The sequence below is a fragment of the Notamacropus eugenii genome, chromosome 2 (assembly GCF_028372415.1).
Source record: "Notamacropus eugenii isolate mMacEug1 chromosome 2, mMacEug1.pri_v2, whole genome shotgun sequence".
NCBI classification, from domain to species: domain Eukaryota; kingdom Metazoa; phylum Chordata; class Mammalia; order Diprotodontia; family Macropodidae; genus Notamacropus; species Notamacropus eugenii.
Genome location: NC_092873.1, coordinates 262,066,695 through 262,089,459, shown reverse-complemented (window position 1 = coordinate 262,089,459; position 22,765 = coordinate 262,066,695). Strand labels below are relative to the sequence as shown.

The 22,765-nt window shown below is 34.4% G+C and overlaps 1 protein-coding gene across 10 annotated transcripts in view; it reads right to left on the bottom strand.

Moving 5' to 3' along the window:
- Positions 1 to 22,765, bottom strand: part of CEP43 (centrosomal protein 43) — a 63,787-nt gene that overhangs the window by 21,649 nt on the left and 19,373 nt on the right. For 6 of the 10 annotated variants that reach the window (XM_072643864.1, XM_072643870.1, XM_072643868.1 and 3 more), the window contains 3 exons: positions 16,529 to 16,612; positions 13,731 to 13,790; positions 500 to 720 (listed from right to left, as the gene is read on the bottom strand). In XM_072643864.1, the coding sequence (XP_072499965.1) occupies positions 500 to 720; positions 13,731 to 13,790; positions 16,529 to 16,612 (365 nt within the window). The remainder of the gene's footprint in view (positions 1 to 499; positions 721 to 13,730; positions 13,791 to 16,528; positions 16,613 to 22,765) is intronic. The other 4 variants (XM_072643866.1, XM_072643872.1, XM_072643867.1 and 1 more) reach the window with 1 other exon arrangement.

Below are 22,765 nucleotides of genomic sequence, written 5' to 3'. Positions count from 1 at the left end.
AAAAACATTTCTTTACCCTAATAAAAAGTTCAAGAGGTTGTCATCATCCCCCAGAGTCTAGACAAGGAAAATAATTCAACATACATAGTTTTATCTATTATTCTTTAGACATTGTAATATCTATAAAGAAATGAAAAGAATGAGTTCAGTTTTTTTTCAACTTCAATTTTACCAATTTCTAATGAAGTCTGTTGGTCTATAACTAGTAAGAGTGAAAGGGTAAAGAAGAGTTATGGAACATATGAAAAATGAAAAATTATGCTAATGAGCAAAGTATATTCTTGGTCTGATTTTAAAGTAAAAATTTAATTTCTATATGTAGACATTTTCCCCCCATTAAAGTTCTTTTCTAAATGTCTAAGATTTATGTTTTAAATTAGTCTGCAAACTTGAAAATAGTTAAGGAATTTCCTTAAACTATAAAACTAAGTATTTAGAAGGCATACTTAGAAATCATCAAGAAATGTGGTATTTTATATGCAAGGTAAGATTTACTCACCAACCACAATTTTTTTCTGGCTTAGGAATGGGATCATCGAAGAAGGAATCTCCATCCATATCATCTTCATGGGAACATAGATCAGCTTTGTCTTTGCCATCCAAAGCTCTATTGTTTAAGGAAGAATCAAGTTTTGTTTCACTGGCTAAGAGATGAAGACTTTTGTTTTTTATTTCCGATGAGGAGATACTTGTATCACTCTGATTTGTTTCAGTGGTCTTCTAAAAAGAGGGGAAAAAAATGCCATTCACATACATCTTCCTCCTGAGTGAAATCAAGCCATTTTTTGATATTTTAAATTCAGTTAAGAATACAAATATCTAACTTTCTATTTAGCCAGTATATATAACATGTGCTTAATAGATATTAATTTGAACCAACAGCAAGCAAAGCACTGAATAGGATTTAAAAGTATTTACTCTATCTCTCCTTGCTTCTGGATAGGACTGCTTATAATAATATAGGACAAACAGACTTTTCTCAAATACTTGCAAGATTTGCCAGAAAATAAGTTCATCCTTTTGTGACTTTATCTTAAAACTTTCTAAACAGATTTTGTTTTGCTTATAAAAGATTAAATGTAATCAATAATAAACACAGAAAAAGCAGGCTCCTCCAACTTTAAATGATGACAAAAACATAAACAATGATTTTTATTCAATATCTAAATACCACAATACAAAAAGCTTAAAGCTCCTTTCAGAACATCTTTCTTTACAACACACAAATGGCAATAAAAAAGAAGCATTAACATACTTCTGAAGAACAATTCATGTCAAGTTGCTATTCTTAATAAAAGAAGAGTACATGATTCCTCAACAACCTCTATAAAAGCTGGATATGTAAGACTTTTTAATGAAATTTCAAGTGAATCTTTCAAAATGAAACCTGGAATCTTTGTAAAATTTAAACTGCAAAGAACATTAGTTTTACAAAACAATGCTACTATACAGCTAATGAGGTGATAGACTATTGGAAATACCAGATTCCACAACAATAGGATAAAAAAAATTAAAAGGAAAAGAGCAAAGTTTTTGATGCAAAGAAACAGTAAAAGCAGTAATAAATCATTTAGGTAACTAAAATGCAAGCCCCCCTCCTCAAATTTCTTTTGTTAAAATCTATGCCAAAGAGAAAATAAATGATGTCAAGTTAAAACTTAAGCAAATAGCTAGAAGTGCTTTGTTTCAGAGGGAAGAGGATGTGGTAAAGGGCTAGCACTGGCAGTATTTTAGTAATGGGATAAAAAAATAAAATCTAATAATACTGCAAAAGCAACTTATTTTTAATTAAAATACACATGAAATGTTTTTAGTGGCATTCTATCATTAAATCAATCTCATCCACATGAGAACAAAACAATTATTTCCCATTCTTTGATATATAAACTCATATTATAAGCATATAATATACTGTACTAGAATAATATTTTACTAAATAGCATTCTCTTGGGTGGAAAAAAAGTAATTCCTCCAAAACTGCTGTTATTTACCATTAATATAATAAATACTTGTTTATTGTAGTTATGTGAATATTCCAGATAAAGATACACCAAATTCAACTACAAAAATGAGTAGTTAACAACATGCATACAGAACTTAATACACCAAAATGTGTATAGTACATTTCAAAGGAGCCATGTTGACTGATATTGCAATACTCTGAGGTATATCACATGCAAATGACTCATTCAATTCAACAAGTATATTAGTAGAGTGGAAAGAACACTGAAGCATATACACTGAGAAGTGTATATAAAATTTACATAAAGTAAGTAAAAGGCAAAAACAAAGAATTATGAGGGTGGGAAAGACACTAATGGCTAGGAGACCAGGAAAAGACTTCATGTATAAGGTGGTCTAGGAAATGAGCTTTGAAGACAAGGATTCTAAAAGGTGAAGGAGAAAATGAAATGCATTCTAATCATGGAGGACAGCCTGTGCAAAAGCAGAAATAGACAATAAAATGTTGCCTGTGAGAAAGAGAAAATAGGACACTAGCTAAAACAGAGTATGTGAATAGGAATAATGTTACGATGTTAAATGTCTTAAAAGGTAGGCTAGAGATGGATTATGAAGGGTTCTAAGGAACAAAGAGAATTTTTATGAGACCCTAATGGCAAATAAGGGAGTGACATTGTCAGAACTGTGCTTTACTATGAATATCAATTTGTTAGTTGTATGTAAAGAGGATAGACTAAAGAACAGAGAAGTAAGGGAAATCTTGTTTTGAAGAAAGAGTCCAACAACGGTGGGGAAATCCTGAACTAGGTTAGTAATTGTAATGAACATATTATAGAGGTAGAATTTTAGAACTTGGAAATTGATTAGATATGGAGGCTAAGAAGAATAAATAATACAGAGCAGGAAATTCTTAACCTGGGGTCTATATATAGATTTCAAGGGGTCCCTAAGTAGCTGGTGGTCCAGTAGGTACAGCACTAGGACTGAAGTCAGGAAGACCCGAGTTCAAATATAGCCTCAGACACTTACTAGCTGTGTGACCCTTGGTAAGTTACTCAATTTTTGTTTGCCTCAGTTTCCTCAACTGTAAAATGAGGATCTTAATAGGAGGGTTGTCATAAGGATCAAATGGGATAGTGGTAAAAGTGCTCAAACACAGTGACTAGCATACAGTAGATGCTATGTAAATGCTTATTCCTGATTTATTTTGTGCATTTAAAAATCTCTGAGAAATGGTTCATACATTTCATCAGACTGCCAAAAGGGTCTATGATACAAAAAAGATTAAAAATAAGTGGTATAGTATCACTTCAGGGTAGCAAACCAGAATGAATGGAAAGATGGTGGTGACCATCATTGACATATGTTAAAGTTAAAAAGAGAGGTGAGTTCTGATGAGAAGATAATGAGTTCCTTTATGAACATATTCAGTTTAAGGTCATTATGAGAGCACCAAACAAAGAAGTCCAGCATGCAACTGCTGAGGACTGGAGCTTAGGAGGAAAAAGAGGGCTGGAGATATATATATATATATATCTTTATCTATGTAGATATAGATATAGATATATATCTGGGGACTTGGGGACTCACCTGAAAAGAGTTGACAAATGAACTAATGGAAACTGATAAAATCAAGAACTGAGAACACCAAAAGTGAAAAAAAGTCCCACATTCCTGAAATGTCCTTTAATTTCTCTCTTCAGTCTATCCCCCCATTTAAGAAGCATTATCTTCTGCATGAAGACACCTTTCCAGATTCCCCCAAATATGATATTGCCCTCCCCCTCCAAACTACCCTTCATTTAAACTATTTTGTATATACTTGAATTTATTCATTTTGTATATATGCTATATGAATTTATAGATGTATGTACTGTCTTTCCCATTAGAATACAAGTTCCTTGCTAATAGGAATTGTTGTTATCCTTTATATTCCTATCACCAGTTCCCAGCACAGTACCCAACACATAATCGGTGCTTATTTAACATAATGTTTGTTGATTGAAGGTAATGTTAAGAAAATCCAGGGAGGAGAGAGCATCCAGGAGGAGAAGAGCATCACTCACTAGGAGAGGTAAAAAGGGATAGATGAGAGGACTAAGAAGGGGACACAGGATTTAGTGATTAAAAGATTTCCAGTAACTTCAAGAGAAACCAGTTTGGGTTCACTAGGTAAGATCAGCAGTCACACTGTAAACGGTTAAGTGAGTGGGTTATCAAGGTATATCAACAACTTTTTCTAGGAATTAAAAGTAACCTCCATTGATTGTTAGCTTTTGGTGATATATATTTGCTAGATTCGACCAAGTTCATAAATTCATTTAGCCATACAATTAACATGGAGGACTCCTACACAATGCATTTCCATTAAAGTTTCCTTAAAATGCATTTCTGTTCCATTTATTTCTAAGTTGGTTATCAGTTAAACTTTTTTGTGAAATGGATAAGATGTATAAAGTCATAGTTTGAGGGGAGAGTAGTCAAGTATAATTTTTTTTAGAGTTGGAGAACTGGGCATGTTTGTAAGTAAAAGGGAAATTGTCAGTGAATAAAAAGTACGTATCAAGATCAGAAAGATAGCAGTGATGAACAAAGGTGATGGGAGGAGATGAGAGCAAAGACATAAGAGGATTGGCACTGGCAAGAAGACCTACATCTTAATTAACTATAGCATGTTTTTAAAGGGAAGAATGTTAAGCCAGAATAATAACAATGCAAGGAAAGGAGATTATGGCCAAAGATTAACTTCAAAATTTTGGGTGGCAGAGATGGAACATGTGTGGTTGATGATGAAAACAATGATACAACCCTATGGTGTTTGCTGAGGTGAAGATGCAGGTTATAGGAGGTAGATACTCTCTTCCAATGATGATAACTGCAACCCAACCATGCCTGCTCAATCCGGGTGATTCTGGAGTGTCCATACTCTCCTCTAAATCAGTACTTCTTAAATTTTTCCCCATGTAGGGTCTCAAATCACAATTTAAGAAGTACTGCTAAATTATCCAAAAACTGTGCTGTACTTAATGTGCTGGGAAGCTTTCTCTGAAACCTCTAGACTTTACATAGACACTAAAAGAGAACAAAGGTTGTTTATGGGTTAGCTCTTACTCTTCCTAAGAGGTCAGCTTATTCTTTACAGTTTCTCTCCTGTAAGTTTTCATGGCCAATAAGCTGCAGCACTCCCATCACTGTCCTTTGGGTGCTCCTGAACTTTAATCCTTAAGAGACTGTAGTACTGTAAGACTCAGCATACAATACTGTATCATGTCAATAAAGACTGTTATTTCAATGAAGTTTAAGCTGCTAAAAATCTCCAAAGAATTAATATTTATTTATTCCTAATGATAACATAATCAAAAGATTATGCCATGGGGCTCAAAAGGCAATTCCATGAGTAGAACTGTAAAAATATTTAGAAGAATGTTATCCCCCTGGAATGAAAGTATGCTTACCAAGATGACTACTTTGAATCAGTAACTTACAGTATCATTTTTAAAAATCAATTCCAGTACTTGAATGATTCCCCAAAATCTCTTTCATCTTTAACAATTTATGAATCTACTTTCATCGCAATTCCTCATATACCAAAGATTGCCAATTTTTTAAATAATCCAAATACAATACACAAAAACAAAAATATTCTAAATATACTTTAATATTTCTTTAATGATGCTGACACTTGACATATTTTAGGATTCTGTAGTGCATCACAGTTATCATTCTGATTTTATCCATTTTATCCAATCTCTCCCTTACAATTCTAAAAGCAATGTAATGTTGTAATACAAAAGCAATGACCCTGGGTTCTTGAAGTTCATGGTAACAGAGCACAGTCTCTGACAGAAACAAAATTAAAGGCTTCAACTACAAGCCTGTCAAAATACAGATTTATGACCATTATCCATTTTGTAGTGGAAGGACTAGTCAGGAGAGAGAATACCTACACTGGAACAAAAACAAAAACACATTCTTGCAATACTGGAAGAAAATAATAACGTTGACATAAAGTATAAAGCAATTAGGCCAGATCAATAATGCCTTTATGACATTCCCTAAAACTGCTTTTTAAAATAATAGAGGTTTGCTTATTTGTTACTTATTCTCATAAAAGCAGTGAGAAAGGAAAAATTTCCCTTTTGGGGGACAGGAAAGAAAGAAATTCCCAATTGTTTGGGAATAAGACTCACAGTGACATTTCAGGGTACATTATTTCATTACACTGATGCATTTTAACCAATAATTGTCTATTATGTATATCAGGTTTTACTATAATGGTTCAGAACTTATGCCCTAACATTAAACCCTAGGAAAAATAAAATCATTAGGTACTTCAGTAAATAAACTCCCTCAGATGATGATGGAGTGCTTGGGTGCATGTACTTGGACCCTAATTCTAAAATCACATTTCTCTCTAAAAATCACAATTTTCCCTAGCCTCAAAACACTATCCCTGGCAGTTTCGCCTCAGCTCAAGGATGGTCTGCCCCAACAACGACCATTATCTCCCTTCCTACTACAGTAGCCAGCTGCACCTATAGAAATTATTAGTCTGAAAAAGCTGTGTACTGTCTCTTAACTGACTGTGCACCAGGTCATAACAACATTTACTACTCACTGACCAATTATATATCTCTTGACTGAGACATACGTATACTCTCTTGCATTTATCTTATCTACAAGACATTGACGAGAGTAGCCTGGTATTCATTAGTCAGAGCTGACACTAGTTGACTTAGGCCTAAAAGCACACCTCCAGGTAGCCCCAACTTGGGCTATTTCCCAACGAACTCTGGATAAAATATCTCCGCAGTAAATACTAAAAGTGCATGTTGCTTTAAGAACTAACCACTCCTTAACCACTCCCTAATCCTGCCCTTAATGATCTAGTTGGCATATGTAACAGGTTTTACTATAGAATATCTTACATAAACTTTACTTGTACTCCATTCAAATGGCAAGTTTCTTAAGAATTCTTGCCTACTTTAAAGTGTAATAAATCTTTACCACCTTGACCTCAACAATGCTTGAGTCAGTGAATTCTTTTACAGATGACCTAGGCAGGAAATTCTAGTCTGAACTTCTTGTACCTATAACTCCAGCCCTCATCAATGAGACCCAAAATAAGCTTATTCTGATTATCAACCCATAGTAAATAGTACTTCTTCATCAGTATTCCAATTTGTGTATTATTTACACAAACAAATAATATAATCACTGATTTAACCAATAGTTATATTAGCGAATTCTGACTGACACTATCTTAACCATTTTCTGGGAGGGAATTACTGTAGCTGGAATTAGAATTATCTTAAAATCAGGTAAACCAAGTTTTGTTTTCTAACTTAATTTCTTAATGTGCACTAAAACAAGAGTTGCAAATTAAAGAAACAATACTATTATTATTGAAAATCACGTGGTATTTATGACTTCTTTTTAGATTTTCTCAAACGAAGCAAAAAAAAATCAACTTCTTGTCCATCATATGCAAAGATATTCTTAATCTTCATAAGGTAAATTATTTCATGGTTTAAGATTTAATTCTCTGAAAGTCAGTTCCTAAGAAGAGCAGAACACATGAAAAACAACTTTTTTTAACATGAAAATCCACCACCAAAAGGGAAAAAACAACAATACTTTCAGGAAACATCTTGTTTTAAATACAAAAATAAGCAACAACACCAATTAAAGAAGCCCTCTTAAATTTTTTCTTAAAGTGAAAGGGGGGAAATCTGATGCAAATCAACAGTTCAGCTCCGTGCATTAACTTTTTTAGAATGTTAGAGTGCCATAGAACAATTTACTCCAAAAGAAATCTCTATGGTCTTTAAGAGGTAATGTGCCTTTCAAAGTGTTTAACTTAATCAAATGTTAAAGTTATTCAATAAGTTCAAAATGTCAATAAACTGTCAACTTTCTCACTGAATGATTTTCTTTCTAATGACTGCAACTCTCCAAAAATAGATTGTCTATTTTAGGTTAGAACAATCAAGTTCCAAAAGTTTTCTCTAGCAAAAACAAGATGATGTGTCCTTGTTTGTTACATCAAAGAATCTACAGTAAAGAGCTCTGCAAAGTATCATCTGTTATCATTACTCATCAATATACACAATCAATACATGTACAATTCTAATTTGAAATGAACTGCTCCCAAAATGAACAAAACAATTTCCCCAAATATCTGTGCCAGCTCTCCAGCTTTTCCCTTTCCTTCATTCACACTAATTACTCTCTACAATTTGTCCTTACAACCCATTCCTTACAATTCTTACAATCAATAAATATGTATTAAGTGCCTACTATGTTCATGGCACTACATGAATGTCTCTGCCCTTGAGGAACTTACTCCCTATCCAGGGTGATTTAAAAAATAAAAAATAGGGGGGTAGAGCCAAGATGGTGGAGTAGAAAGACGTACATACTTTAGCTCTTCCCCCACAGCCCATAAAATACCTGTAAAGAAAGACTCTCAACAAATTCTAGAGCAGCAGAAGATAGAGTACAGGAGATTTTTAGCCCAGGGTGACCTGGAAGGCCAATGGGAAAGGTCTGTCACACCAGACACAGAGCGAAGCTCAGTCCAGCCTCCACCACACGACTCTGGAAGGAGCAAGACCAGGGCAGGCTTCAGGACGAAATCCCCGGAAGCAGCAGCAGTTAGCAGATTCCCTCAACCCACAGGCACCCAGGATCAGCGAAAGGATTTTATCAGCCTGAGCAAGAAGGGAGCAGAGTCCACCCCTGGCACCAGCCTAAGGCAGCGGCTTCTGGAGGCCGTGGCAGGCAGCCAGCATCCATTGTTCCATTATTGGAGCACTGAGCCTGTGGGGGAACTCATCTGAATCTCAACCCTGAGCATGGTCCTGGGGTGAGCAGGAGCATTAGGACTCTCCTCTTGACAAAGGATTCAGAAGTCAAGTAACTGGCTGGGAAAATGCCCAAAAAAGGGGGAAAAAAAAATAAGACCATAGAAGGTTACTTTCTTGGTGAACAGGTATTTCCTTCCATCCTTTAGGATGAAAAAGAACAAAGTATACTGTCTGAAGAAGTCAAGGCTTCTGCATCCAAAATGAATATACAATGGGCCCAGCCCATGGAAGAGCTTGAAAAGCGAGTCAGCAGCTTGCTAAAGGAGACCCAAAAAATGATGAGGGGAATAACACCTTTAAAAAGAGGCTAACTTAACTGGAAAAAGAGGTCCAAAAAGCCAATGAGGAGAAGGCGGCTTTAGAAAGCAGAATTAGCCTAATGGAAAAGGAGGTTCAAAAGTTCACTGAAGAAAATAGTTCTTTAAAAATGAGAGTGGAGTTCAGGGAAGCCAATGACTATATGATAAACCAAGAAGTTGCAAAACAAAATCAAAGGAATGAAAAAATAGAAGATAATGTGAAACATCTCATTGGAAAAACAACTGACCTGGAAGACAGATCCAGGAGAGAGAATTTAAAAATTATGGGACTACCTGAAAGCCATGATCAAAAAAGGGCCTAGACATTATCTTTCATAACATTATCAAGAAAAACTGCCCTGATATTCTAGAGCCAGAGGGCAAATAAATTTTGAAAAAATCCACTGATCACCACCTGAAAGAGACCTGAAAAGAGAAACTCCTAGGAATATTGTGGGCAAATTTCAGAGTTCCCAAGTCAAGGAGAAAATATTGCAAGCAGGTAGAAAGAAACAAATGAGGAGGTCACCAAGAGAGCAAATGGAAAGAACAAAAAGGCCCCAAGACAGAGCCTTGAAGTAAACCCACAGTTAGAAAGCAGGATACATGATGATGATTCAAAAAAGGAGAATGAGAAGATGAGGTCAGACAGGTAGGAAGAAAACAAGGAGAGAGCTGCATTATAAAAACCAAAGGGAAAGAAATACTGGAAAGCTGCTGAGGCCAAAAAAGATAAGTATTAATAAAAGTCCATTAGATTTGACAATTAAGCAATCACTGACTGTGGGGTCAAAGCCCAATTCCCACTAACTCTCAAAAAAAAAAAAAAAACCAAACCCATTCCAAAATGAAGAATTAAGCACCAGAAATAAGAGTAGTTACTGCAGAATCCATATATATAGAAAAAAAAAGAGAGAACACTGACAAGTAAAATCTTTAGGAATTAACACCAGAGAACACTAATCCTTTTTTTTAAAAAAAAAAAAAATCACTCAGTATCCCTGCCACTCAGTAGGACCTAAGGCTTACAGCCCATAATAAAATCCCCTTGTTTCACAGAAAACACACAGGAGGCGCTGGAAGTTTTGGTCTCCAGCCTCTAACAGGTTCACTTTTGATATGGTCAGACAGGCAGACAGCTTCAGAGGGGTTAATAATCAGTTTTATTCAAGTCTAGTCTTCTCAAATGGTTGCTGGGAGAACCAACTCCTACAGCATTCCCTAATCACCTTTCTCACAGGGGCCAGAGAGAAGAGGGGGCAAACACCCCTACATCTTGATGGGGTCAATCGAGACAGGTACACTTGCACCTAAATCCCCTCAAGCCTCAATGAGGGCCAGCTGAAACAAGTGGGCTCCTTATGGATTCCCTGTGGTTTCCCCATGGATCACCCCCCTCAATGACCAATGCTTACTTGCTTTTATAGGGCAACTGACAAAAAAGCCATATTGCCAACAATTAAGCTTACAGGTTAACTTAAGCACTCTCATCATTCTGTGCAAGCGTAGTAAATATTACATTATGTCACTCCTTATCTCACAGCACAGCCTCAGTAGGACTGTCACTATAATTCTGGGAGCTACTATCTAGGATCCATGGAACTATTCTGGGAATTATTATTTAACGTATCAAAACTAGACATTGCCATGGCTATGGATCCTGAGAAACTAAACTAAAAAAAATAACAAAATCCTCCTTACGTACACTCCCTTGAGTATTTGAACACTCTTGCTACAAAGACTCGGTTAGCACACCTAATCTCCTCCTCTCCCTTCAGCCTGCAAAAAGCAGATTGACTGTGTGAGAAGTTAATATTCACTGTCTGCAGTAACCCCTACATTAGAGGATAGCCCCAACCCACAGACTGAAGAAACTATTCAAAACACACTTCCTGCTTTCTCTCAAATCTATGAAATATGCTAGGTGATGATTCAAACCAAGTAGGAAAACCAAGGGTAGGGGAAGAATATGTATTATTGCACCAAGCCTGAAGGAAAGGAGACTGAAATCTACCTGGAGCCAGTCTTATTCCCCCCAGATATTACTTAAGGCAACAACTTAGCCAGCAAATGACCAATCCCCAAAGCTGAAATCACTTTGCAGCCTAGTACTGGTGAGGTTACTCACCAACAAAGTGAGAAGGAATTACAAAAATTGAATGACAGGAAAGGTTGAAACACCAAAGATCTCAAAAAGAAGAAAACAATAAAAATCCAGAGTATAAGCAACTAAATTAAGAGATCTTAAGGTTAGAAAAAAGTACAAAATATGCAAAAGGATTACAAAGATCTCTTAAATATTACAAGATAAAGGAAAATGAAGCAACGAGATACAACTCTATGCAAAATTCAAGAGTATATTTGAATAATAAATTTCAGTCATTCAAAGAAATAAATTAATAAAAGAAATTAAGAATGAAAATATATCATAAGTTATAGCTGTCAATGCAGTAATAAAAAATTAAATTAAAGGATTAGAAAAAAATAACTCAATGGTGGAAAATTTCAACAAAGAAAGGAAAGAGTAATTGACAGATTTGTAATACAAAATACTTAAGTGAAGAAAGTTGACAGAAAAGCAAAAGGCTTTAAAAGTTATAATGAGCAAGTATGGACCCAAGAGATGAGATGAGAGGATATCTCCCCCTACATTTCTGGAGAGTTGTGGATGTGGAAAACTGAAAATGATTACTTTTTCAATACATTAGATAACTCTGATAAAACTTTTTTTTTCCATCCTTCTAAAAAAATTCTATAAGGCATGACTTTCTAGGAGGAGATGGGGGGATGGATAATGTAGGGAACATAAAAGATGTCAATAAAAATTTATTTTTTTATAAAGAAATGATTAGTAACTTCAGAGAAAGTAGTTTCAGTTAGGTGATGAATTCATAACGGACAATATAAAGCCTAGAAAGGTAAGTTGGAACAAGGTTTTGAAAAGTTTTAAACGTTTAACAAAGTAGACTATATAATTCTGAAATGGGTCCAACTCTCAACTTTTCCTACTGCATTTCTTATATCTTACAGAAAGCTCAGGGATATATATATATATATATATATATATATATATATATATATATATATATATATATATATATATATATATATAAAAAACAACATTCAGGAAAGAGGAGTAGGTAAGTGGCAATAGGTACAGAGGTCTAAATAATGACATCACCTACGATTCTAAAGACAGACAATGCTGAGTACTAACTGGTTATGACAGAGGTAACGTACGAAAATGGAATTCAAAAGCTAGTGGTCATGTTCAAAAATGCTAGAAATCAAATGACAGACCAGAGCCCCAAAGTACCACATATTAGTTACTATGCTCAGCACTATGCTGGTTAATTTGACAAAAATCAACTTCTGAGTGTCTGTTTAGGTGACTTATCCATCTTATCCAGAAGCACAGTGATAACTAATATACTTAAGGACATGCTCATAAAATATACCGCCCCAAAAAAAGTTCAGGGGGGAGGGTTGTTATTTTAATGTAGGGACATGAAATTCACCTCTGTACTAGATTATATTTGTCAACTGATTTAAGAAGTTATTTCCTTTTCTCTATATTTATAAAACCAATTCGACTAAGAGACATTTAATCCTAGAAAGTATTGGCTTATCTTGAAAAAGTTTGTAAATCAGTACAAAAATATTCAGAGTCAATAAGAGCATAGTACAGAGATGAGTTTTGCAAAATTAAATAAATGTATACATCTTAAATAATTTTAAAAATCTATAATGCTTCTTTTATACTTCCAACTTTTAAATTAAAAAAACAACACATAGCTAAAGTGTCTGATTTAAGAGGATTAGAATATAGCAATTAAGTTATTTATCATCTCAATTCTAATCACATGCTACTCCCTAGTTTACTAATCAAGGGTTTTATAACTAAAAAACATGAGGTGTAAAGTGGTATGTGATAAAGAAACTATATAAAATTGTTTTAAATTACTGCAAGTAAGTAGTAAGTTCCTAAAGAGAAAAAATTAAATGTTTACATATACATATATGTATATTTATGTGTATGTAAATATATGCACACATATTATATTTCATCATATGGAATAGCTCTTGAGCAAAAAGAAAGAGTACAGTTAGATATAAGATGATAAAAAATTAAGAAAATTTTAATTTTTAAAAGTTAATATCCTAAATATCTGTATGACAGAAGCTAAATGGTTTACATTCACATGGTTTTATATTCATTTAAAGAAGGAGAAAAATTCTAAATATATTAACTACTAATAAAAACCTAAAAAACAGGGACATTTATAGTTTATCTTTAACCTGTGCCTTGTGATATTTTTTCAGACTGAATTTTAAAATAGTTATGCCAACTAAAACTCATTTGTTTTATACAAACCATCATTTAAGTTCTTAGGTTCTCTAATTACAAATGAATGACACTGATGTTTCAAAAAAAAAAACAACAAAAAACACAAAAACAACCCAATAAGTTTGTGTTTAAACTCATAATCACAAGCATATCATGATGCCAATGCAAACCTAGTACTAGGGACTTTTTAGCATAGGTTGCTTTTCCCTATCTAAAAGCACTTGCCGGCCTTTTTGTTCTCATGCATTTTACCTTTTCACCAGACTTCTCCCCGCTTCTCTTCTTTTTACCTTGTCCTTTATACCTTGGTATCTGAGCATGAGAATAAAACGACATCTTTTACCATAAAATATTTATCCTTCTATGTACAATATCAAAAAATAATGGATTGCTCATAAACCATTCTTATGAAATTAATGGAAATTTCTAAATAAATGGAAAATCTCTACTTAAAAGTAATTTCTTGTCTCCTTTTCTGTTCACATTGTGGTAAAAATAAATCATATTCTTAGCAACTGTTTTCCAACAGCTGCTTAGCCAGATGTGGATAATATATAACTTTAATTTATGATGACCCAGAAATAGCTATACTTCTCCTGGGCAATCCAAAAGATAAGCTGGACAGTCATCATTCTTTTAATTTCAAGAGTTGCATTTAAGAAGGTAAATCATTTGGTTCAAGGAGTCTGATTTGGGACTCACTTCTGTTTACGGGGAGACCACTCTACCCAAATAGTTTCAGAGCTACCTGGTTATCTGAATAGCCTTAAGGTTGGGGCAACAGACAAAAAGTGTAAAAAAGAGAAGGTCATAAAACAACATCCTCAAAGACTAGGCTAACTGGAATGAGGGTGGGCTTGAGCTTAGAGTATATCCCTTAGACATTAGGAGATTTCTTGGCTTACCATTGGACTACTAGATTTGCAATGTGTATTTAGAAGCCCTTATATTCCAAAGCTAAAGGGTAAATCAGAAGTATAACCTCCTTTTGGAAAACAAAATAGGGGAAGGGAAAGCATAATGCTCCTCAGAGTACAGCTTATAGGTTTATCTACAATTGAGGCGAGACAACATTATTTCTACGAAAATATTTTTCAGACATATTTCCAAAATGACAAATAAAATTCAAATTATAAGTTTCTTAATTCTGTAAGATTCAAGAAACAAAAACAAAGAAAAATATATTTCACTTTAATTATATAATAAATTTGGAAGGCTGAAAGACTATATTCTATTTAGTCCTCAGATGCCTCGTTTATAGTAGGGGGAAGACTGAGTCTCAAAGGCTATGTCTATGAAGCATGAGTTTTGACAAGTCTTAACGAAGGTGAACAGGTTTGCAAAAAAGTTAACCCAGTGATAGACTATACATCTACCATTCAAGGACCAGCCAAGCTAAGTGTGGAGAGGCTTCCTAGGTTGGCTGCAAGATGCTGTCTTCTGTGGCCACAGCAACTCTTAAAGATCATCTACCAAGTAGCAGAAGGGTTGTGATCTGCATTTGAGGAAGGACAGTCCTTGCAGATGATATCACAGACTCTTGAAGTAAAAGAGATTTATACTTGGGATTCTGGTTCTCTAAAATAAAATAGCTATTAAATAGCTATTAAAAAGTTATACTACAAGTACCTATATATATTTAAGAGCAGAGATACTTCAATAGCTCTGCGGACACTCTATCATCTCTAAACTATTATGTGACCTTTTATATAGAAGACACTTGATTTTAAGATAATTTTTAAAATAGGTTCACTTCAAGATTTATTAAACTAAATCTATATATTTCACTTTACTTCCACTATAATGTCCTACAAATATTTTAATTAATATGAAAAATTAAGTTTAAAGAAAGGTCTAATAGGTAAGAAATCTAACAAAGAGAATCTCTCATCCTGCTATTGCCTGCCTCACTGCTATAGAGAACTACAAATAAAGTAAAGTGGTGTTTTTGCCTATTTAGAAATAAAATTAGTTCAAGATTTCCATTCTCCCCACCTCAAAATTTTACAAAACCTATTAAACTAATAATTCACTCCAAAGTGATGTATTTTTTCCTCCAAATTTCTATTCATGGAATGGTTAAACAAAGACTACTTTCATCTGATTGATAAGCTATATATTTAGTAACTCTTTACAAAAAAACAACTGAAAAGAGAATAGTGAAATATATACAAAGCAGAAAGTAGATACAAATAATCATGGATAGGTTGTGATACTACTTCCCTTTACTGTAGCTGAAACCTAAGTACTACAAAGAATCAAGGCACGCAATCATCCACAACCGTAACAGATGCTGCCCTGAATTTAAACTACAGTGTTCATCTGAATTTTTCTTTCTATTAGCAAAACACATTTTAACCTGTCCTCTCTCCACAGGGTGCAGAGGAAAGAACACTTGCTCTAGGTTCTGGGTTAAAGTTCAGCTTCTGACACTGACCATAAGACCTTGAGCAAATCACTTAACCTCCTTGAATTTATTTTTTTAAGTACAACATAAAAAATACAGGAGAATGTAACCAGAAAACACAGACAACCAATGATTTTAGAAGCAATGCAAAGCAAACTTCAACAAGACAACAAAGCAAATTTTGTTCTTAGCTCTGAATCTGACCATCTCTCTTAAGAAAGCTAAAAGAAACACAGGCTAACAGTATTTAGTATAACAACACTGCATTCTAAAGTCAGACTATTATTCCCAAGCAGAATCTTTAAGATAAAAACCATGTAAATTTCCTTTCAGCTTGAAGGAAAAAAAACAGTACTACAAACTACACCAAGTATAAACATACAAATACTTAACAAATCTAGCTGTGACTATCACAACAAATTCACATCCATTAAACAGGATTTAAAATACTCTTGACAAATTACAGAAACAGACACAAATACCTTCTTAACTGATAAAGGAAATACAGACTTTTTCAGCCAATTACAGAGCACAGCTGTATCTGACAGTATCATTTCAATAAAAATAAAAAAATCAAAAGCAGTTTTTGTGCAATTTCTTAATCCCAGAAATGTTTTTCATTTTGGCAATGTAAATGACTTACCTTACTTGGTACTGTATGAGAGTTTGTCATCTTTCCTTCTGGGGATTTCGGTGGAGAATGTATATCGGATAGATCCAGTACTCCCTAAATGTAAACAAGCCATTTAAAACATTTTATATTTTATGAAAATAAAAGCATACTTAAAAGTCATACTTTGAATAGTTCTAGTATATTTAAAATTAAAGAGACAATCTTGATATTTAATTTTGATGCAAATATTCTTATTCATTTCCTAATAGTAACAAAAAGGTTTTAACTTTGATATTGTTAAATCATCTCATAAATGAATGAACAAGCATTTATTAAATTTCTATTTTGTGGAAGGCACTAAATATACAAAGACAAAAATGAAACAGTCCTTGCTCTCAAGAAACATATTACTGTTAAAACAAGCAAGCCAATCCGGCTAGAACAGTGTGTTCAAAAGGGAGTAATATATGAGTAGCCCAGAATGGTAGGCTGAAAATAATTAAAAAGGGCTATAAATGCCATAAAGAGTAATTTTTTAAAAGACAATAGGAAAACAATGGACGTTTTTGAGGAGCATAGCAACAAAAAAGTCACTTCTGTCTTTTAGGAATATCACATTGGCAGAATTTAGAAAGCTGAATTGTTACCAGAGTATAAATTAAACAATTACTTGTCAGGAAAATGCTTCAGTGACTTTTCATTCAGGAAAACAAAATGAAAATAAGTCATCCATCTATGACACTTCCATTAATTTCTCTATTTTTATTAGTGGTAATGTCATTTTCAGCACATTGTCTGAATTTTTTAAAGTTTTACTCTTCAGAAACATCCTGGAGTTTCTTGCTGGATTTTTGGTTCATTTTTCTTTCATAATAAACACTTGTTCAACGTGTCATTGTCTTTTTAAAATGTTTTATTCATTTTTTTTCTTCTGTCTTTGAGCCTCAAAGTTTGATTTATCAGATTGGAAAGAAAGGTTGGTTCATAGTCACAGACTCTCTCTCTCTCGGGTTGTTTTTTCAGCCTTTTCTTTCGTATTCCTAGTACCCTGTCTCTATCTTCCCGCCTCACTCCTACCATTTGAAGCATCACACACACACTCAATGCCATGAATTCTTAGCTTCTTTAAGCTGGACAATTTGGGGGCCAGGAGGGTTCCTGACAAAACAGGATCATCTTTTTTTTTTTTTGGTGACCAGATATATAACTGTACTGGATGAGAAACATTCTCTATCAAAGCAGAGTGGCAACTTGCAGAGTGGCAACTTACAGAGTTGCCTGAAGCACTGAAAAGGTTAAAATTAAATGATTCAGGCACCATATACACATCAAAGGCCAACCAAAACCTAGGTCTTCCCGACTTTAAAGCCAGCTCTCTAATCACCACTATTGTATCTATACTACTTTTCTGGATCACAGGACAACTAATTTGAAGAATGGAACACCAGATGCCATCCAAGTTTAACCCCCTTAATTCTATAGAGGAGAAAACCAAAACCTTGGGAGGTTATGTGATTTACCCAAGGTCAAAGAGGTAGGAAGCATCAGAAACTGAATTGAAATACCTAAGACTCTAGAGCTAATGTTTTCCATGGTATCCTATGGGGACAGGACTGACATTAGCTGTGTTTCTATTCCTCTCTTCCCTCACTCATGGTTTTATTATCATCTCCATCTTACAAATAAGGAAACTGAGACAGAGAGTTTAAATGCCTTGCCCAAGATTGAGGCAACATTAGAACGTGGGTATTCCTGGCTCCAAATCCACTGTACACCGTCTATATGCCATGGGTGAAATTACTGGTCAGAGACTCTCACAGCCAAATCCTGAAACACAAACCTGAGATGTGACTGGCACTGGCCACTCCAGGTAAACTCTTTAGAGTGATAATTCAAGGCATTCTCCATCATCTGATCCCACCATATCTTTTCAACTTAATCGCAACGTACTCATGTTCCTAAACTCTTCATTCCAATCAACTAGCTTAACTTGAGTTTTCCAGAAACCAAGAGAAACAGTTAAATATGAAAAGCCAATAAATAGGTATATGGGCAAGTCCCCAGGATAGACCTCATTTTCTAGATTTTGCTTTCATGGTTCATCCTACATGTCATCTCGAACCATCAAAATACTAGTCAACATTCAAAAACAATTCAAGTTCATTGTTAGTTTTCCATTCTCTTGAACTTTTATTAAAAATATCAACTAGCATTTATATGTAATGTTTTCAAAGTGTTTAACATACATTATCTCATTTGATTCTCTGCTATGAGGTGGCTGTCATTAGTATTTACATTTTACAGATGAGAAAACTGAGGCTAAGAGGTTAAGTGACCAGCCTATGGTAAAAGAGCAGGATTTAAATTTGGACATCCTGACACCAAAGTCAATATTCTATCCACTGTTGTCACTTACTTCTGGCTAAATTACTAAGCTCTTTCCCCAACTGATAAATGGTCAAAGTACATGAACAGGCAATTTTCAGAGGAAGAAATCAAAGTTATCCATAGTCACATGAAAAAAATTTTCTAAATCACTACTGATTAGAAAGATGCAAATCAAAACAACTCTGAGGTACCACATCACACCTATCAGATTGGGTAACATGACAAAACAAGAAGATAAATATTGGAGAAGATGTGGGAGAGTTGGAACACTAATTCATTGCTGGTGGAGCTGTGAGCTGATCCAACCATTCTGGAAAGCAATTTGGAACTATGCCCAAAGGGCTACTAAAATGTGCATACCCTTTAACCCAGCTATATTGCTTCTGGGACTGTATCCCAAAGAGATTATAGAAATGGGAAAGGGTCCCACACGTACAAAAATTTTTACAGTAGCTCTCTTTGTGGTGGCCAAAAACTGGAAATCAAGGGGATGCCCCTTAAATGGGGAATGGCTGAACAAATTGTGGTACATGAACATAATGGAATACTATTGTGCTATAAGAAATGATGAACAGGAAGACTTTAGAGAAGCTTGGAAGGACTTATGTGAACAGATGTTGAGTGAAAGGAGCAGAACCAGGAGAACTTTGTACACAGAAACAACCACAGTGTGCAAGGAATTTTTCTGGTAGACTTAGTACTTCACTGAAATGCAAGGACTTAAAAAATTCTCAATGGACTCTTGAGGCAAAATATCATTCACATCCAGAAAAACAACTATGAAATTGGATCACAGAATGAAGCAGACCATTTTCTTTTGTATTTTGTTTTGTTTTATGGTTTGTCCCATTCATTTTAATTTTTCTATGCAACATGATTTAGGTGAAAATGTATTTAATAGGAATATATGTGTAGAACCTATATAGGATTGTACACCGTCTCAGAGAGGGAGTGGAAAAAAAAAATCTAAGATATATGGAAGTGACTGTAGAACACTGAAAACAAATAAAATAATTTAATGAAAAAATAAATAAATGAAACCCCCCCCAAAATTTAAAAAATTACTAAGCTTTTTGGGAGGAGTCTTCTTGTGTTATTTATCTTCATACCCCCACAACGCTGTGTACTGTAGTAATAAGTAACCAATATTTAACAATCTGATAGTAACAAGGTTACCAACATACCACCAGCAGGAAATGCACACTAAGATTTTCCAAAACTGCTAATGAATGATTTTGTGAGATACACAATCTTCTGTAATACAGTTGTGATTAACCACACATTTGCAAGTCATCTGGTCAGGGTTAAGGGTAATGAGATAGATTTTCTTCACATTAAAACTACATTAAACTATGTAGTAATCCAATACACAACTCTGGCCTCAATAGTAACATTTCCAGCAGAATGAACTAAGACATTATACAAGAAAGAATTATTTCGGTGCACTGCTTTAGTAAATATTTGCCCTGAAAACACAGGGCAAGTGAGATCAGCAGAACCAATAACCCTGGCAATTTAAAATCCTGAAGAAATTTAAAAACACCACTTAAGTTCACAAGTATACTTTCCGACCTCTAAAATGTATTGGTTCTTTTATATTACATTTTTTAAAAAAAATGTTGGATTTTTTTTCCCCTCATATTTTGAATTCCAAATTCTCTCCTTTCTTTACTTGTTCCCTCCTGAGATGGCTGGAAATTTGATATAGGTTATACATGTGCAATTATGCAAAACATATTTCCAGTTATATGTTGTGTAAAAAAACAGACCAAAAAAAACACACACACAGACACACACAGATGGTGAAAAAGAGTATGCTTCGATCTTCATTAAGACTCCATCAGTTCTTTCTCTAGAGGTAAATAACATTTTTCGTTGAGTCCTTTAGGATTGTTTTATGAAATTGGTATTGCTGAGAAAAGCTTAAGTCATTCCCAGTAAATCACCATACAATGTTACCGTTACTGTGTACAAAGTTCTCTGGTTCTGTGCACTTCATTTTTTATTCATTTATAAGTCTTTCCAGGCTTTTCTGAAATCATCCTGCTCATCATTTCTCATACACAATAGTATTCCATTACAATCACATACCACAACTTGCTCAGTTACCCCCCAACTGATGAGCACTCCCTCAGTTTCTAATTCTTTGCAACCATGAAAAGAGCTGTATAAGTATTTTTGTACATTTAGGTCCTTTTCATTTTCTTTTAAATCTCTTTTTGGGATACAGAGCTAGTAGTACTATTGGTGGTGGCTAGGTGGTACAGGGGATAATGCACCAGTGCAAGAGTCAAGAGAACCTGAGTTCAAATCTCATCTCAGACACCTGATACTCACTAGCTGTGTGACCTTGGGCTTGTCACTTAACCCCAGCTGCCTCATCCTGGGTCATCTCCAGTCATCCTGATGAATATCTGGCCACTGGATTCAGATGGCTCTGGAGGTGAAGGGAGGCTGGTGACCTGCACAGCCCTCCCTTACTCATAACAAAGTCAAAGGCAAGTCATGTCATTATTTCTCTGATGGTATGGTCTTCTTTGGCAATGAAGGACGAACACAACAAAAGCATAATCCTTTGGACAATTAAATTCCAAATCGCTCTTCAGAATGGTTCGATCAGTTCACAACTTCAACAGTGCATTAGTGTTCCAATTTTCCAATATCCTCTCCAACATTTATAATTTTCCTTTTCTGTCATATTAGCCACTCTGATAGGTGTGAGGTGGTAGCTCAGAGTTGTTTTAATTTGCATTTCTCTAATCAATAGTGATTCAGAGCATTTTTTCATGACTATAGACAGCTTTGATTTCTTCTTCTGAAAACTACCTGCTCATATACTTTGACCATTTAGCAACTGGTGAATGACTTATTCTTACAATTTGACTCTTTTCTCCATGTATTTGAGAAATGAGACCTTTGTAAGAAAAATTTCCTACAGAGATTTTTTTCCTCCGGTTTTCTGCTTTCCTTCTAATCTTAGCTGCACTGGCTTTGTTTATGCAAAACTTTTTTAAGTAAAGGTAATCAAAACTATCCATCTTATATCTTGCAATCTTATCTCATTTAGTCATAAATTCTTCCCTTATCAATAGATCTGACAGGCAAATTATTCCATGCTCCCCTAATTTGCTAATAGTATCACCTATATTCCTTTTTTAAAGGAGGCATTAAGAGTTAGAATAAGCATGTTACTGTAGAATTCCTACTGTACAAAACTCCTTGCAACAGAAAATGGCAACACATCAATAACTTATTGTCTAGGGAATGTCTGAGATACAGAGGGACTAAATGACTTTCTCACGGCCCCATACCCAGGATGTGTTAGAGACAAAACTATTAACAAAACTGGCTTTTTGATACCCCACCTCCACACAATGTTGCCTTTCCTTTTACAGTAACAAAAAAATGAAATATTGTTACATGTTATGGAAGTGGACAACAGTAACCTGAATAAGATTATTTGTGATTATATGTTGTGGTATTTTTCAGAGTTCTATGTTTTAAATTTGGTAACCATCATCAAGAATATAAAACACATGATACCAAAACAAGTTAAATATACACACAAACATACATACATACATACATACAAATATACATACAAAGCTGTTTTTAAACTTTAAAACAGCTTTCAAAAATAATAACAGTTTTATAGTAATTATAAAGTGCTAAGTGCTTTATAATTATTTCATTTGAGCTTCACGGTAACTCTGCAAAGCAAGTACTATTATTATCCCTTTTTTACAGAGGAGGAAACTAAGATAAATAGAGGTTAAGCAACTTGCCCAAAGTCACACAATTAGTGTTATAATTATTCCATTTTCTTCCACTTAAAAAATTATCTTAAATATATACACTATTCATCCACTTGGAATTTAT